The 18,611-nt window shown below is 46.2% G+C and overlaps 1 protein-coding gene across 6 annotated transcripts in view; it reads right to left on the bottom strand.

Annotated features, from left to right (window-relative positions):
- Positions 1-3,411: 3,411 nt before the first annotated feature.
- SEMA3F (semaphorin 3F) overlaps positions 3,412-18,611 on the bottom strand; it is a 127,532-nt gene continuing 112,332 nt past the window's right edge. For all 6 annotated transcript variants that reach the window (XM_035105997.2, XM_035105991.2, XM_035105993.2 and 3 more), the window contains 9 exons: positions 18,246-18,315; positions 17,252-17,396; positions 14,898-15,120; positions 11,688-11,776; positions 11,139-11,180; positions 10,249-10,406; positions 9,677-9,744; positions 7,928-8,061; positions 3,412-6,870 (listed from right to left, as the gene is read on the bottom strand). In XM_035105997.2, the coding sequence (XP_034961888.1) occupies positions 6,436-6,870; positions 7,928-8,061; positions 9,677-9,744; positions 10,249-10,406; positions 11,139-11,180; positions 11,688-11,776; positions 14,898-15,120; positions 17,252-17,396; positions 18,246-18,315 (1,364 nt within the window). In that variant the 3' untranslated portion in view covers positions 3,412-6,435. The remainder of the gene's footprint in view (positions 6,871-7,927; positions 8,062-9,676; positions 9,745-10,248; positions 10,407-11,138; positions 11,181-11,687; positions 11,777-14,897; positions 15,121-17,251; positions 17,397-18,245; positions 18,316-18,611) is intronic.

The raw sequence follows: 18,611 nt of genomic DNA on the forward strand, positions 1-18,611 counted from the left end.
GACTGGAGTTGACTCCGGAGAATGGGCAGTGAATAGTGAGGTGCTGTTCCAGCCAGGAGGCAAGAGTTGGAGGCAGGGGAAACTTCAGAGCTGGAGGGTAGAGGAGGAATAGACAGGCTAGGCTGGGTGCTTCTGCCCCCCCCCTTTGCACCACTGTCTCCCAGATCCAGGAGAGAATTGAAGTGGGAGGCGCAAAGGCAGCTTCCACAGAGGCATAGTCTCTGGCTGCGTGTGCTAGCCCACTGGGGTAAAACACATAAGCTAGTGGAGGGTGAGTGGCCTTCTGTTGCTGCAGCTGCTCCCGAAGGAGGTCATTCGGCAGGAAACCTGAACAAGAACACTCCTGTTTGGGGGTAACAATAACAGGTGAAACTTATCTCTAAATACCAGGTTCTGGGGACAAACAAGGAGATGGGGCTGTTGCAAGTATGCCTTGCATGTGGACTTTCTAGAGCATCTGGTTGTCCCATGTTGGAAATGGGATGCTGGGGGAGATGGACACTGAAACTGATCAAACACTATCCTCTTACCAGTTCCAGCAGGATTTGGCCTCAGTCTGATTGGGAGGGGCTGCTGAAAAATGGATTTCAGAACACACTGAATGAGATGGAACAGCTGACTGGAATCCCCACAAGATATTGCTGCTTAGGAAAACCAAGCATTAACGCAGAGTTTCAGCTTTTCATACTTAGACTTCTCCAGAAGAGATTCAGCAAATGACCAGTGTAGAGAGCTTTGAATTCATTTGCCTTTCCAATCATAATAAAATGTCTTCTAGGAACCACAAAAGTGGTCTGCATCATGTTCCCACAGTTGAGGAAGAGACAAGACACCTGTATTGAAGGCAAGACAAACTTACGGTATGTTCTCTTCCTTAACCTCAATAACAATGTGACTTTCTGCCACTAGAGGGGGAACCATCACTACAAGTGTGCTCCTTGCATGAGACTTTGCAAAATGACTTGTCCATTGCTAACTTACTATTATGTCAGCCATCACAGCTCCCAAAGTGAGCCTTATGTCAGAGTGTTGATCTGTCAAATGCTGCCAACTTAGATAGGAAGGATCTGCTTTGAGATAACCTTCCAGAGTAACATTAAGGAGGATAAAATACAAGGCAGTTCTGCTCTTGTCATTAGTTTTTAGTGCAGCAGTGCTCCCCCCATCACACACACACAACATTTGGTCAGACAAAACAATGCCCCCTTAGCCCCTCTTGCTGTGTGACTCTATTTGGGCTCTTTGCCTCCACCTCCATCCCTCATCACCCTCCAACTCATAGCAAGGCAAAGATCTGAAGACTGCTAAGGCCCCGAGACCCTCTTCAGGCTTGAGGAAGAACAAGCCCTGGGCCAGCAGTGCAGGACCTGTGTCATCCTTGCTTTAGTAGACACCACTCCACCCACCCACCCCTTGCAACTTCCTCAGCCTAGGGGGGCAGGAAATGAGACCATGACCCTGATCCCCATTTCTCCGTGTGTTTGCTTAACCAGCTGCCTTAGCACTCCCTTGGAGAGGTAAATTTCTCTTTCTTTTATGAAGCCAGCAGAACAAGGGGCCTTTGTTTGTGGGCTTCAGGACAAGGAGGGGCACTGCCAGGTCTAAGGAATCTAACACCTGCCCCCTTTCTCCCCTCCTGACCCGACTGCTCATAAAACAGGAGCAGAAGAAAATCATTTACCTGGTTGCTTCATAAGCAGGGGGATCTATGGCTCTGTAAATCAACAGAGAACAAGCTGTGGATAACTTTACATGCAGTGTCTATACCCCCGTCATTATAGCTTCCCCTAAGGGTGGCACTGTGGGTTAAACCACAGAACCTAGGGCTTGCCAATCAGGTCAGTGGTTTGAATCCCTATGACAGGGTGAGCTCCCGTTGCTCGGTCCCTGCTCCTGTCAACCTAGCAGTTCTATCTAAAGCATGTCAAAGTGCAAGTAGATAAATAGGTACCACTACAACAGGAAGGTAAACGGCGTTTCCGTGTGCTGCTCTGGTTCGCCAGAAGCGGCTTTGCCATGCTGGCCACATGACCTGGAAGTTGTACGCCAGCTCCCTCGGCCAGTAAAGTGAGATGAGCGCCACAACCCCAGAGTTGTCCGCGACTGGACCTAATGGTCAGGGGTCCCTTTACCTTTAAGGCATATGTGGGATGCATGTGGCCATTGTGTGTCTCTCATATTTCTCTTGCCACCATGTTCCATATCCCCTACGTGATCCACCCTTTTTTGGTTAAAAGGTCCCATTACTCCTATCTTAACAAGTGTCTTGGGTGCCAACACTAAATGGCTACCATGCCAAGACACATAAATAAGTCATGGTACGCCATACCAGATAACACTGTTAAAAAAAGAAGCAGCAGTCCTCTGCTAGATTTTCCCAAAGCCTGTCCTTCCTGCCACCCCTGCATGCTGAAATTTAGCACTGATCTGGCCAGCTTCCAGCTGTTTATGGTCAGACATTGCTTTACACAGGAACAATGACACGCACAGAGGGTGGCCTCTGCATGCTGGCCTACAAATCATAACTGTGCTCCACTGAGATGTTTGTCAGGCTGGGGGAAGTGCAATAGTGGCGGAGACCATGGCACATAGGGATGGCCCAACTGTGCACCCATGCCAATGGGAAAATATGGCAAAAGAGCCAAGGATATGGTGTTAACCTAGCACTCAGTCACAGCACACCACCACCTGTGGTGGGGCACCTCTATTCGGAGAATCAGTCTTTTAGTGTGGAAATACCTACACTTTGGAGCTCCCTGCCTATTGACATCAATCAAGCGCCTTTGCAATATACTTTTCTGCACCAGGTTTAAATATTTTTGTTTGTGCAGGCCAATCCAGACATGTAAAAGTTGCATGTTTTCTTTTTGCTACTGTCAATTTTAATAATATTTTGAATAGGTCTTGCACACCAATGAAGAACTGTGGTGATGGGAAATGGACACACAAAGAAGGTGCCGTGTACAAAGCAGCCTGGCTTCAGAACACAAACAGGACCTTGAGTATATTGCCAACCCTTCTCTGCCTCAGGACTTGACACACAAACACTCTTGCTCAGGACTTGGATGCTGCCTAGTTCTTTCCATTTCTGGCATGTTGGGGTCATGATGAGGTGGAGATACCCCAGCTCGATCTGTGCAAACTGGCTGCCTCCAACCATGAGTGGCATATGCGTGTTGCTTCCAGCACAATTCCAGATTGGTAGGCACTGGGATATGGAGATGGGGAAAGTATATGTTATTTTTATGCCACTTCTGTATTGGAATAAATAGCCATTCTGGCAGTGAGCAATCCATAGAAGCGGTTGCAATCTGAAGCTGAACCAGTGGAATGTAAAAAAAGAGTCCATCACTTCAGGAGGGAAATGAGGGCATCCTGAAGAGTGTGAGTCAAGGTGAAGGAGTCTTTGAGTTTTCAAAAACAAAGCCAGTGTTTATTAGCTTGTTCTATCCACAGGAATTTCACATTACAGGTGCGAAATGGCTCTGTGCTTGAATTCATCACAAGGAGCTACTAATCAAAATCTCCAGATCCCCAGTTTTTGTTACATTTTTGATTTACAATTATTTACAAGAGAAAGTACACGCGTATCACTCAGATTGCAAGGGAAAGGGGGTGTGCCTGCAAGGATTTTGTGTGTACAAAGAAGTGGGCTCAGGCTTTCCAAATGTGAATGGTGAGCTCTCTTTGTTAACAGCAGGAGGCACAGCACCAGAGACCAAAGGGCGCACAGTGCAGGCTTCTGGTCTACTCCATCGAGACTGTCCTCTACTCTGCAGACAGAAGTGAGAAGTCCAAGAAATAACCTATTGTCCATCCTAGCACACCTAGGCTACACATGTAGAGTGATGCAACAGTCTTGGGCACGTTCTTTGCCAATATGTCTTGGGCATGTTATTTGCTACCCTCCGTGACTGCAATCCCCGTAAACTACCTGACCTGTTCCTTGCATCAGCAAACAGGTCACTACAATAGGAGATCAAAGTGCTGATATCTAGCAGATGTAAATCGGTTTAATTCCGCAGGCATTAGCAATGTGGATTAATCCGAACTCAGAATTTGATTCTAATTCTTTGGAGGCATTGAACCTAAAAGCCATAACCACACCAGTCTGAAAGAGGCATCCAAGAAACAAGAGAACTAAACCCCCTCTGCAACAGCAAAACCTAAGGTGGAAGGCACAGTCACATATTTAGGAAATGCCAATGCCTTAAAAAAAATGAAGGGGGAGGCAGAAAAAGGTCATTCAATAGATTTTGTTATAACCAGACAAGCTGAGGTGGGCTCAAGCCTTTCTCAGTCACCCTTTGACCCAGGAGCCCTCTCCAATTCTGGGCATAGATACTCAGTGGTGAGGAACATGCATTCTGCCCATGCTGAGAGACACTCTATTCTACCCTTTCATATTCCTGGCTTTCAAAATAGGTTCATGGGTTGACCAAGCCTGGCTCAGATTAAGACCTGATTATATGTTTTATCATAATCATCTTCTCTGCATGCCAGATCATATTAATGAATTCCCAAGGTGCCCAAATTATAATATATATGCACAGAACTCTGCCCTGCCCGCACCCCTCCTGTGGATTCAATTTTTTTTCTCCTGTGCTTCTCAGTTCTCTCATTGTCCCCTGGCTCTGGGTGGTATTCAACTACCGTATCCTATCCCCACAAGGATTTCTGTGTGTGCAACAGGACTTTCCATCTTCTCCTTCCCCTGTGTCTGCCCCATGCCTTCCTCAAATATGTTCCAGGGGGCTGGGGGAGCTCCTAGAACAGAATTGGGGGGGGGGAGCGAGAGGGAGAGAATGCTTCATTGCACACGCAGAAATCTGTGCCCTGATGGAAGACTCAACCTCTCCCTCTGTATTTTTTTTTAACATGGGATTAATTCCTAGAACAATAATTGGTCATATTCCCAATTACACCCATAAACCCTGAAGCCCACCTTAGTAATACAATTGCCTACTCACCATTGTTTATCTCAGAACAAAATGGTGGGAGGTAGGTAGGTAGGTAATGATCTCTGTCATGGGGGATACTGCATGCACTGAATGTTTACTAGTCCTTACTTAGCCCATGATATGTGGAATCCATCTTGAAATTAAGCAGAAAGATCACTCATAGTTCGACGTTTCCCTCTTTTTGCAAAGGATGCTCCACCCAACCTGTAGCGCATCAAAGTTGCTCATGTGGACTGATGGCAATTCCACAGGAATCCTGATGGGAATACTCAGGACCAGACTTTCCAACTTCCACATTGTGTGGCTGGGTAGGCTGGTGTTATCAAACTGAGGAACTGAATTCCTAGCGGGCAAATTAATATTATTTAAATAATAATAAATAACCAGGTTGGATGCCGATTGCTGCACTGGTCAGCGGAGCAGAAGCCAACTGATGCCTAACCCTCTCTGCCACCTCCAATCCCATGCTGTCTTTGGCCTTGGAAGTCTCTGACACATGCACTATGGGAGAGTAGCTTTGGTTCATATATACATTACGTCTCCCTGGCATAGCCCACTTGGATGAGGCCTTCACATCCTTCAAGTAAACTAGCTCAGAAAAGCCAGGTGCCTATGAGAATAGCCATATCCACCTTCCCAACAGCTCTTTTGGTTGTACCACAACTTTTACAGACAATATCTCTTGCAGATCATCAGCCAAACAGCACAAGCTGAATCATTATCAAATCATAACATTGTTCCTATGGGTGGGATTAATTTGCTTCTGAAAGCAGTAGGAGCACTGCATGGACCCATGCATGGAGATCCCTCGGTGAAGCACTTCCTCCTGCCTTAAATAATTCAGACTCCTCAAGACATGAAGCCTCCATTGTACTTTACACGCAACAGTGTTCTGCCAGAAAATGCGTTGAGGCAGAGAAATGAACAGAGGGGAAGAAAGTGCTCAAGTCTTTGTAGGTGTAGCAGAGGCTTTTATACACTTCAGGGTAGGTATGCTTAGTGTCTGACAACAGACATTTTCTTCTCCTTTTTAACCAGGTAGAAATGTTTTCAGTGACAGTAGCACAACATTCTCAGAATTGCCCATGATGATCCAGTCTTGAAGGCTTCTGCTCCAACATTCTGGACCCCCAGATTCCACACAAGACTGCCGTGTCCCACTGAGATCCTCCAGAGTGTCAGCTATTTTACAGTACTGCAGATAAAAGGGGGAAGGAAGAGCAAGCTGCCAGCGGGACGCCTCCAAACTCCTCGCTGTCACACACTGAGGTGAGACTGCATCACCCACATATTATGTACAACCTACAAATAAATATTGTCTTGAGGGGGAGCAGGGCGTGTTTGTGTGTGTGTTTGTCTGTGTGTTTGTGTGTGTGTATATATATATATTTATATATATATATTTATAGATATTTTAATATTAAAATGGAGGGGGGAAATATAGCACTGTCATTTCATAGTCCCTTGTCAAGTTTCATGTGTGCTGATCCATCTCTGGTTGGTGGTTCCTGCGGTTTCGAGGCTTTTTCTGATCATGCAGCTCCTTGGCTTTGAGACCAGCCAGAGTCTCCTTATGGTTGGAGGCCACGTGCCGCCAATAGCCCTGGCAGTACTGGTTGATGAGTCCCATCTCAGGCTGGGTGAGCAGCTGCACCAGGTCATGGTAATGGGAGCTGAAAGTGCCTGGCAGGCCGGCTCGCATGGCTGCTGCAGAAGGGGCAGGGGCCTCTGACTGGAAGAGCACAGCATGGACCGTTTCACTGCTCAGTACATGCAGCTGCACTTTGGCCACCGTGTGCTTGAAGTTGTTCTCTGTGGCTGTGCAGGAATAGAGGCCCCCATCCGAGAGCTGCAAGGACCGCAACAGCAGCCCCTGCTCTGTCCTCAGCACCCTTCCTTCAGTGCGCAGCTAATGGAAAGAAACACATCGAGGAGGCATTGTTAGCACAGTTGGGAGTTGCTGGGCAGGGATACATTAGATCACACTGTGAGTGGAAAACAAGCCGCATATTCATTGCCTGAGTGCTTTCTGGCCCTCATCCTCCTAGCTTCTTAGTTCTCATTATTTCCTGTTCTGCAATTCCTAGACTTCTGAGTCCTGGCAAACAGCAAAGCATGATGAATGATCCAGCTTCCCATCCTTTTTCTCAGGAGCTCAGATGGAACTATTGGCTGGACAGAAGCAGGTATGGGGCTGCTACCAATCAGATGGGCTGAGTAGGAAGGGCTTTTAGAAAGTAAATCAACGAACTCTAGCTTTAGCTCAAATGGGTCAGGGAGCTTTCATGAGCTTGGTCATATAAGCTCAGAGATAGCACAGGCACTGGGCTGTTTCCAGTGGCCTTGCTCAGGCGCCACAGTTCCTCCGAGCTTAAAAAAAACTATTTTGTGAGCTTCTGCACAGAGATCCTTCTAGTATCCAGGATGTGGATGAAAAATAGATGAAATGTCAGCAAGGTGGTTGAAAGCAGACCGAGAAACAAGTGCTTTTTAACCTGATGAAAATAGAACAAAAGATTGGCCAGCTCAGCTCTCTGTCACTTCCAGATGACCTGCTTATTGAGGAATCTTCCTGATTTCTTTGTGCATTGTCTGCAGCTTATTTGAACATTCACTCTGATTTGTTTGCAAGGAGCTTATGTATGTTTCATCAAGCAATTGTTATCCCACACTTTCCAGTCTATTTTCACGTCACTTTCCTTACTGCAAAAGGTCTGTGTGCTTTTTGCAAGCAGGTTTGATGTGCACAAGTACCAAATTGATTTTAATTGTGCCACCTGAACCTGTCAGTTTTTGACTGAATCCCACTTGAAAAATAGAGATAGTCTTAGTACTTATTAAAACTTAGGGTGGAAGCAAAAGGCAAGTTACTCCTCCTCGCTAGGCCACTAACTGTCATGCTAACTTCCCTCTGGCCTCCATTCCCTCCTTTTCCTCCAAATTCCATTCTGGAAATTCAGGCCTACCTCTTTCCTTCGATCACTGTTGTCCTTCTGGAGCAGCCATTTGATGGTGGCCTGAGGGGAGCGAGGCTGGCACTCCAGAAAGGCTGTGCTTCCCTCCACTCCATACTGGACAGCCTCTACAGTGTTCTTGCTGGCTGGAGGTGGATACATAGATACAAGATTATGATTTACCAAGGGTCCGTTTCAACTAATACATTCCCAGACAAAAAATATTCCAAGCAGCTCCTACTCCTTTGCCAGAAGGAGGCTAGTCTCACTACTGCCAAGTTTATATATTGTGTACACTTGGCTAATCTGCCATCCATCATTCAGCATGTGGACCATTCGTGTTCCAGTTCTGGGTGCAGCCTGTGTTGCGTATTTAGCAGATTAATTGCACTGCAGAAAGCGTGCTGGGGAAACCACACGTTCAGGAAACAATGAAGATATGCAAAAATATCCTTTGCTTGGCTTTAATTACAAAAACAAAAACTCCTCTTACATTAAATCTAGAAGTATGACCCATTCACCAGGGTACTGAGAGAGGTACACACTGCTTTTTATATTTGTTGTTTAGTCATTTAGTCATGTCCGACTCTTCGTGACCCCATGGACCATAGCACGCCAGGCACTCCTGTCTTGCACTGCCTCCCGCAGTTTGGTCAGACTCATGTTCGTAGCTTCGAGAACACTGTCCAACCATCTTGTTCTCTGACGTCCCCTTCTCCTAGTGCCCTCAATCTTTCCCAACATCAGGGTCTTTTCCAAGGATTCTTCTCTTCTCATGAGGTGGCCAAAGTATTGGAGCCTCAGCTTCACGATCTGTCCCTCCCTGGAAGGGACAGTGTTCTCGAAGCTACGAACATGAGTTTGACCAAACTGCGGGAGGCAGTGCAAGACAGGAGTGCCTGGCGTGCTATGGTCCATGGGGTCACGAAGAGTCGGACACGACTAAACGACTAAACAACAAAACAGCTTTTTATATACTATACCCAATTGCTGACACGGCTTAATTAACACGACAACAGCACCTGCTTCACAGCTGTAAAACTAGGTCATGAAATTTACTCTGGCCTTTAAAGAGATACACATCTTGTGAAATAATAATGAACCTTAACATTTAAGTAACCCATTCAAAAGCCTGACCATGTGATTGAGGCATTTGACTGAGTTGGATGACTTATGTAAGAAATGAACTAAAGGAACAGTCTCCCTTGGGAGGTTGTGGACTCTCCTTCCTTGGAGGTTTTTAAGCAGAGGTTGGATGGCCATCTGTCATGGATGCTTTAGTTGCAATTCCTGCATTGTAGGGCTTGGACTAGATGACCACTGGGGTACCTTCCAGCTCTACAATTCTATGATTCTATGAAAACAAAGAGGTGCAATAGTACTGGTCCTAATTCTTCAATCATGCCTCTTCATTTGCCCAGGGACAGCCACCCACCAGTGAAAAAAATGGCCATCCAGTCCATGGCTACTCTACTTTATGTGCCAAGGAAGTCCATATTCTGCACCACATTGTGTACTCAAAAGTACCAGTTTGTTCACCTACTCCACTGATCAAAAATCATGGTGTGAAGGGCAGCTCTGTGCTACAATCAGTTTTGCAAACTGAAAAAGCAGAGCCAGTTGTTGTTTTTAAAGCAGACCTTCCATCTCAACACCCTCACTACACTTTTTCTGTGGGGATGGAGAGGTGAGATGGGACCACAAGACCAAGAAGAATGCTACTTCTGATCCCCCCATGCAGTGGGTGAGTGTGATACTCACCATTAGAATTGTAACCTCTACATTGACGGATGGGGTTGCCATGCCGGACATCCTGACGCCTGCTCCGCCTGTGATAAGGAAAGAAGCAGCCAGGTAAGTGGTTGGAATTTTGGTCCTTCCAAGGAGCAGGATGATGAGCCATTCATAATCCTTTTGTTTTTCTGACCAGCCCTTGACCAGTGAATCCTAGATTAATTCTGAGTCAACTATGGAAGATTCAAATTCCTGCCCAAAATCCATTTCATGTTTTGGACCAATCATACTCTTTACCATTACCCAGATGCACTGCCTAGAATTCATTCAACAGAACTTTTTCCTGCATTTTTCCTAGGACACTGTATGATGCAAACCTTCCTTAGCTCACCTCTGAATTCCCCTTTATATCAATAGAACTAGTTTCCTAGAATATTCCCTCTAAAGTTAACCCCAAGGCACTCTCAGAACTCTTGAAAATAACCCGCTTTGAACAATGACCCCCCCCCCCCAGTAATTCTTTTAAGTCCCTTTACAGGGCATTCCCAACAAACAACAGTGGAACTCCAGTCCCTTCCATCCTCTCTGCCACACAGTACCTCTTGGAGGAAGCAGAATAGCGAGAGCAGGACTTCCCATCCCAGGCACAATAGGGGTCCCTGGCCAGGCAGCAGTCAGCGCAGGCTTCTCCATACACATCACAGCGGTGAAGAGCCAGGTGTGTTAGGCCAATGGCTGAGGACACGTACAGCTGTTGCTGTTGGGTAAGAGTGACAACCAGATGTCAATTAGAGGATAGATAATTCTGCCCCCACATTGTACTGGAGGTGGGAATGGAGTGAGGGATATGATTTCTTGAGGAAGTGTGGACAGAAAAGCCTCCCAAGTGCAACCATTCAGAACAGCTCTGCATTCCAACCCACCTCCCAGCCTCTGGAGTGAGCTCCTTGTAGGGAAATGGGAGAATGACTAGAATGGAAGGAACTCCACATTGCTCTGTGTTCTGCAAAGATGGTACCAGTGACAAGCAGTCAGAGAATACTCTTTTGTTTCCTGAGCCATGGCTATGTCTGGCTTAGTATCTAGCCCAGGCATCCCCAGACTATAGCCCACAGGCCGGATATGGCCCAAAGGGCTCACTTATCCGGCCCACAGCACACACACCCCCGCTCTTACTGGCGTGTCTGCCCACTTCCGGGTCGCAAGAGCACCAGAAATAGCTTGCGCACATGCGCAAGCATCATTTCCGGCGCACTTTCGGGTCGGAGGAGGCCCGTGTGCATGTGCACAAGCTATTTCTAGTGCTCCTGCAACCCGGAAGTGCGCCGGAAATAGTTTGTGTGCATGTGTATGGGCGCATGCTCCCGTGCGCTCTGGCCTGCCACGCGATCGGCACTGCAGGCACCTGCCTGAAGCCCGGTAAGTTTGGAGATCCCTGATCTAGCCCAATAAGAGAGACATACTTCAACCTTCATTTACATATACTCACCCTTTTGGAAGATATGGTCATCGTCCTGATGGGAGCTGGAACCTATGAGGAAACCACATTATGGCAATTAATCCGGTCTAAGAGGGTGGCTGCCCTCCCAAGGTCTTTGGAATAGTTTAAAGAGAACACAAAGGAAAGACTTAAGAATCGCAGTGGACAACACTGTTTACAAGACAAAACGCTTTCATCTGAGAGCAATTCTATCACCATCTTCAATTAATTCTTAGCATTTAGGTAGATGTATTTTATCCTAGCAATCCTTGCAACACCACAGGAAGGTATTTACTTATTTCATATTATTGAACTTCCATCCCACCCTTCCTTTCAAAGGAGCCCAGAATTATTAGCTCTGTACTGCATCTGACAGGGCTGAGCCTCAGAGAATAATGGTCGGCCTAAGACCACATACACGTTCTGCAGCTGAGAGTGAAATATGAACAAGGAACTTCACTGCTCACACTCTTCACCACTACACCACACCCATTCTCAAGCCATGTGCTTCATGAACAGCAAGTGAACATGTCTTCCGTAGGCTGTGCAGTGAATTACCTTGAACACTTCCACCTCTTCAAGCATCAGTTCTTCTGTTTCCATGTCATCTTTGGGCAGGACTATCACTTTCTGGACAGTGCCACGATCTGCAATATAAGGGAAGCACACAGAGGGGAATTAGCAACACTTGGGTCTGTGCTCTTCCTCCTTTTTCTGGTATGCATCATGCTGCTGAAATGCTAGTATCAGCCTTGTGGATACTCTTGAAACAGGATCAATGGAATGATGGTGGCTTGCTCCTGTGAGAGTGTGCGGCCCAGGTATTATGCTTCTCCTCCAAAAGTTCTCCATAACGGAAATGGTTGGATGAACCTCCTTGGGGAAGACTTCTGTAGTGATGGGGCCACCACTGAGAAAGTCCCAAACTTTGTAAGAATGTACAACTGTTTGTTTGTATGTATGCATACTCCACAATAATATTTTATAATTTCCCAACCCACAGTCCTAAGAGGTGTGTGTGTGCATGGGGAGGAAACATAAGAAGCATATCATATAAACACATAAAAGGGGAAAGTGAAGTAATGAAGTTAAAGGAAAGATGCTAGTGTAAATGTATTTTCCGTCTATAGTAGTGTGAGCATAACAAACTCAGTACTGTCAGAAATGGGAAATGAAAACAACTACATGGAAACCTCAGGACCACCTGGTGTATAAAAATAGTGTGAAAGGCATATGCTTTATCCATATGTCTTATCCATCTTAGGATGAGTGTTGCACCCAGTTGGGAACAGTATTACAGCAAAAGCATGGCCATTAACTAACTCCTGTCAGATACCACCCAGAGAAAATAAGCATTTATAAACCCCTGAATGAAATCTAATAATTTGCTTAATTTATGTTATAAACGACCTTTCTTTCAATTTTTACCTAAAACTTCTCTCTCTCTTTAAACCTCTTATGTGCAGCCTGTGTACTTTTTTAGCCTCTAATGTATCAATCACAGTGTCATGGAGAGTAGTATAAACCCATGAACTTTATAGAGACCATGCCAGCACCTCTCTGAATCACAGCCCTATCCAGTTTGGATTTGAGAGTGGGTGTATGACAGTGCCTTCAGGGCATGATGCATTTCACATTAGAGAGGGTTGCCATATGTCTGGAATTTCCTGGATATGTCCAGGATTTAACCAGTGAAAATAGTGTCCGGGGGGATTTTCCTTAAAAAAAAAGCCCAACTTTTGTGTCTTGAACTTTACTTCTATAAATGTGGCAACCTTATGTTAGAGGCACAGGTGCCATTTTAGGTTCTGAGACAAGTGTGCCTGTGTATAGATTTCACTGTGTGGGGATGGCAAGAAGAGATTTATAGCAAGGTTCAGAGTCCTGCACTTGGCACATGAATAAAGTTTGTGTGTGTGTGTGTGTGTGTGTGTGTGTGTATCTCAGTCTATCTCCAGAGTTATAGGTGCTTCTGAGGAATAACTATGTCCTCTGAAACACAGAATGGCAAACCATTCCTTTCTGCTCTTTCTAAATTGCTCCCCTGATAAGGTCATGACTACCTTCTTTGGGATGGTGAGCATGCAGTTTTGTAAAATACTAGTTCTTGTGGCTAGAGAGGAAAATGAAAATAGGCACCTATTGCCCAGGCCACCACATCACTCCCCTGCCCTGCTTACAACTTGAATTGAATGCTGCACAAATTCCTGTGATCACACAACTTTATCTGCTTCTTTATGCAACAGGAAGCAACCGAGATCTAGAGATTTGTTACACCTATGACCAGAAAGAAAGAGGAAATTCCCTATAGGCAAAAACAGGTGGCGGCAGCACTGTGTACAGCTGCCTGGGTGCATGAGCAGCTAACTTGGTAGGCCATGAAACAGCTGTGCAGAGACACAGCATTTACCAGCTAATGAGAACTTTCTGGGTCGTTAGCATTCCTGGCCACCTGCTTTGAGTGCTAGCTGTGCTCCCCTGGCCTGCTGGGAGACAAGTAACTCACCTCCAGCAGACTGGACCTAGCGCAGACGCTTTCTATCACCATTAGTTGGCTAGGCATGCTCTCCTCCTTATGTTAGTTTTTCTACTGTTGCACATCACTTCATCTAATCTGTACGCCTCTTTGTTCAAACTACTCAACCAACAATCCTACTGGATTCCAATTCAATGGAGTAAGTTTGCACAGAAGCAGAAAAGAAAATCAGTGGGGTGCTGCCAAGGGCAAGAAGCAGAAAAGAGTGCTGCTGTGTCTATGTTACCTACAATGGCTTCCAGGAGAGGTACATGACCCCTCCTCCTGTGGGAAGAGGAGTCATAAGAACATAAGGAGAGCCTGCTGCATCAGACCAATGGCACATCTAGTCCAGCATCCTGTTCTCAGAGCAGCCAGGCAGGTGTCTGCAGAAAACCTGCAAGCACAACCTGCGCACAAGAGCACTCCAGCAACTAGTATTCAGAAACATATTGCCTCCAGCCATGGAGACACAGCATAGCCTCCATCCTGGCTAGTAGCCATTAACAGACCTATGCTGCATGAATCTGTCTCTTTTAAATCCACCCTAGATGGTGGCCATCACTGCCTCCTGCAGGAGCAAGCTGCATAGTTAAACTATGTGCTGCATGAATCAATGTTACCTTGTGAGGAGTCCATCTGTTCTCAAGGCTGGGGGGGGGGTTAATGCTGATTCTACTAAAGGAAAAAGGGTTCTCTTCCACTCGTATACTTAGAGATAGAAAGGCAAGGCTAGAGCTTCTGACTAGCTATTGTTGAGAACAAGAGGCTGGAATAGATGACAAGTGAGTTCTTATATGTTCCACATCACAGGTGCTCATGCAGGAGTTTATATTTGCTCAGTACCGAGAGACCACCTGATCCTCGCATTTGGAATGGGTCTGTAGGCACCAATTCATAGGAAAAGAGAAATCAATTTTGGTTCTGGAATGTGACTTAGGAAGAAGTGGATCTCAGCCTGAATCCCTGTATCTCCTCTTGCCATAGACCTTGCGCCGAAAGGAATTCCAAATGTGCTCCTGCACTCCTGAAACCGTATCTCATGTGAATAGAACATTGAAAGCTGGACTCTCCAGTTCCCATCATTACCTTCCAACTTGCTGCCAAATATTATCAGAGCTGAATATGCCTAGAAAGTTAGTCCCAGGTGGTTGCCCCAGCGAACCAACCCAAGTGCTATTTGTCCAGGCTAGGGGAATGTTGGTGGGTGGGAAGTGTTTTGTGTATTCTCTTCAGTGCACATCAGTGGGTACCTGTGCCCAGGAAAAGCACCTCATAGCGCCCGTCAGCTGCATCCACCTGGTCCACGGCAATGGTTGTGAACTTGTAGTTGACGTTGGTCCTCACCACTAGCGGCTGGCGGTGTATGGGGTACACACCATTGTACATCATGGGATGAGTGCGCATGAAGTTGATGACTTCATCTGGGTAGTCCTTGGTTGACTTCATCAAGGGTGTGAACGTCCCCCCTGGGCACTGAAAACCCAAGACAGAAATACAGAGTCAAATTGTGATATATGTTGCAGTCAACCACCCTACCAATGCATGAATTGCTCTTACAGCACTACTAGATGCCCATGCTACAAAACAGGAATAAATAACTTACTGTCTGAAAACTCAGTCTAGCCCACAGGTGCTTCCCATCGGCCTCCCAATATAGCTTGATCCCAAAGGCCACCCCAATAAATATAAGAGCAGCCCTGCTGGTTCTGGCCAGTGGCCCACCTAGTCCAGCATTCTGTTCTCAAGTGGCCAACCCATGGGAAGGCTGCAGGCCTCATAAAATGTCTTAAGGCTGCTTTTCACACCTGGATTCTCTCCACATGAGAGTATGGGAGTTGGCTGCTGGAGTTGGGTGCATCAGGAGATGTCCCTGTCAGTGCCTATGTTGCTTTTCATTCTGTGGAGAAGAGGCGCTTAAAGAGCCTTCCACTTTTATCTTGTTTGGGTGGCAGAGAATGAGTCTTTGGATAGAACCAGGGTTGCCCAGTAAACAGAATAGGATTCTAAGATCTCTACTCTGTTAACATCTTACCCAAGCTGACTTCAGTTTCTTTAACATGCAATTCAATACGGCACCCCTTGGATGTTTTCTAGGACTGAGGGATACACTTTTGAAAGTTTGTTACTTTTGCTGAAAGGGACATTATTCCTCAGTGCTTTAAGTAATGCTCACACAAACTTCTGAATCCTATATGACCCAGCTGCTGAGCAGTTAGAGCCAAACGCAGCCTGTGCTTTGTGTTTTTGGAGGCCTCTCTATAGCACAGCCAAGGCTGTATCTGGCTCTTTTTGGCCCTGCAGGGTGTATGAGCAAAAGAGACCAGAGAGCTGAATTCTCCCGGCCAGTAAAATGAAGCAATGAGTTCTCCTTATTTGTGGGTATTTTGCCAACAAGGAAGGGATGCCAACAAATGAGTCCAGAGACCACCAACCTGGAGAGGAAACACTAATCAGCCTCCCACACCGTGGCCAAATGTCAAGCAGTGAGTGGGGCTGAAAAGCTGTTGGCTGCAGTGCACCAAAGGATATAGATACCAAAGGAGACTGGAGGAGAACAAGGAAGGCAGAACAGTGCAGGGATGGAGAGGGAGAGGTAATCAGAGCAGGAGGAATGAGGAGGGGAATGTTGGGATAGGAAGAGACTGTGTTAAACAAGAAGAGCAGCCTAAGACTTCTCACCAACAAGCTTCACCAATAAGTTCCGTCACTGCAACCTTCAACAGTGCAGAAGAGGAAGTACTCATGTACATATTGTGTTAATGCCACTGGACAAGCCAGCACAGTATGGTGTATACTGGTTGGCAGTGGTCCTTCAAGACCTCTGGCAGTTGTACACTCTAGTCCTGCTAGCTAGATACAAAGGATCCCAGTGTGGCCCTTCTGCATGTGTTCTGCCACCAATCTATGGTTCCTCCCCAGGCCTACTATTTGATAAGTATGGGTTTTCCCCCCTGGATTATTATTAAATGACAAGTATTACCTTAGCATTCATTTAAAACTGAACATCTGAAGCTTCTTTCTACAGAATCAGACCATTGTTCCACCAACTGTGGAGCCAAGCCCAACTTTTCTGGCTTAGAATAAATTTTCATTGCATGCAGAATCCCCCAAGGAAGAAGAAATAGGTTCAAAATACACTAAATTTTGTTCTGTATGAATAAGCTCTTCTCTGCATTCAATTATGTTTTGTGACTCATTGGCCTTTCTAAACTGGAACTCTTTGCTTCTCCAGAGTCTCAGATGGAGGTATTTCTCAGCCTTGCTTCTTAACATCCTTCAAGTAGAAATGCCAAGGAATGAACCTTCTGTCTGTAAAGCCTATGCTCTTCCAATGAGCAATGACTGGGTGATTCCTTGCACCATACAGGAAGCCCACTAGTGAAAGGTGCATGTAAAAGTGAGCAGTCTGTTTCACATGTACACTCTTCCAAAACATCTTGACATTGCAAGATTGAATGTACGGCATGCAACATTACCAAGGACAGATAAGCATTTACAAAACCTCTGGGCTTTGAATGTTGAAACACATATTTGCACTGGTGTGGGGACAGTGCCCTAGAGATAAGTTATCATCTGAAGATCTCACCATCTCACCCATACTTACTGTGCCTGGACGTGGATAGGGCATTTTGCCTGTGTAAGGCATCCACTGGTAGTTGGGGCCTTCCTTGTGGGCAAAAGGTCCATTGAAGACCATGCGGATGTCAGCCATGGAGTAGACACACACAGCAGATCCTTTAAACACAGACCTGTGCAAGGAAAGGGATGGGGAGCTGTATTAGTCCAAAGGGTGGCTATGTCCTTCACATATAAAAGCTGGCTGCAATGTTCCATCCTTGTCTACAGCAGATATTCTCAGGCATCCTGACCTCCTGGCTGTCACAGCTGCAAAGGGGAAACATGTTGTGCATCTCTGCTCAGCCTTGGCTGCTGGCAAGCCCTTGAAACGTCCTTAAACCTTTGTGAACATGTGCAATGACATAGACCCCAAAGAAACAGGGATTTCCTGCCTGGCACAGAGCACCAAGCCAGAAAAGAGGTGGGGGTGGGTAGGATAAGACAATGCAATTTTGGTGCTCTGCGGCCAGCCTCAAGCAGCTGCTGGAGAGTTATCAGGCCACGTCCCCAAGTTATAACATTCCAGGATTAGTTGTTCCAACCACAAGCACTGAGAAAAATGGCATTAGCTGTTGCTGCTTGCTAGTTTAACAAAGGACCTGACACCCTCTTGACCCGGCAGAGGCGTAAATAGATCCTGGTGTTGTGTGTATGTACGTACTCCACCTGCCTTCCCCAGAGGATCAAGTCATCAACTACAGCTGCCATGGCTAGGTTTGTGGGAAAACCCCAAGCTTGGCAAACAAGTGCTTCTGGGCTGTATTCCAGCTCTGCCAGAAAATTCCAAGGTGACCCTGTCTAAGACCACGTTCCCTTCTTGGCTAGAAATGGAACACATCACCACAAGATGGAATGGTGTCTGCTTTTGGAACTATTTCTGCTTCAGAGTTAAATCTGGGGTTTTGCCTTGTTAAGTTGTGAGCGTGAACAGGCATGAGCATGGAAGGAAGGTCTCCAAATTCTGTTCCCAGAGCACTCACCCAGAGGCAGCAAAAACAGCATAAATTATGGGGTTCTTCACATCCTGGGTCTGCTGGATGAAGACGTCCTCTTGAAGAGAAAGGAGAGAGTTAGCAACTCATGGTGTGTTTGTTTGGGGGGGGGGCAGGGGAGTCTGAGTCTGAAAATAAGATCTGAATACAGTGTTGTCTTGAGATAACCAAAATAGAACCAATTCACTGAGGGAAGAATTGGGCATGATAAAAGACACATGTCTGCTACTGCTGCTGGTCTGTGTCTCTTTCCTCTCCCCTTTTTGGTAATGTCTAATAGAACACACCATGTGAAGTGATGCCATTGCCCTGGGCATTTTCTTTCTGGCTACAGCCATTGAGATGAGGCAGGTG

The sequence above is a fragment of the Zootoca vivipara genome, chromosome 2 (genome assembly GCF_963506605.1).
Source record: "Zootoca vivipara chromosome 2, rZooViv1.1, whole genome shotgun sequence".
NCBI lineage: Eukaryota > Metazoa > Chordata > Lepidosauria > Squamata > Lacertidae > Zootoca > Zootoca vivipara.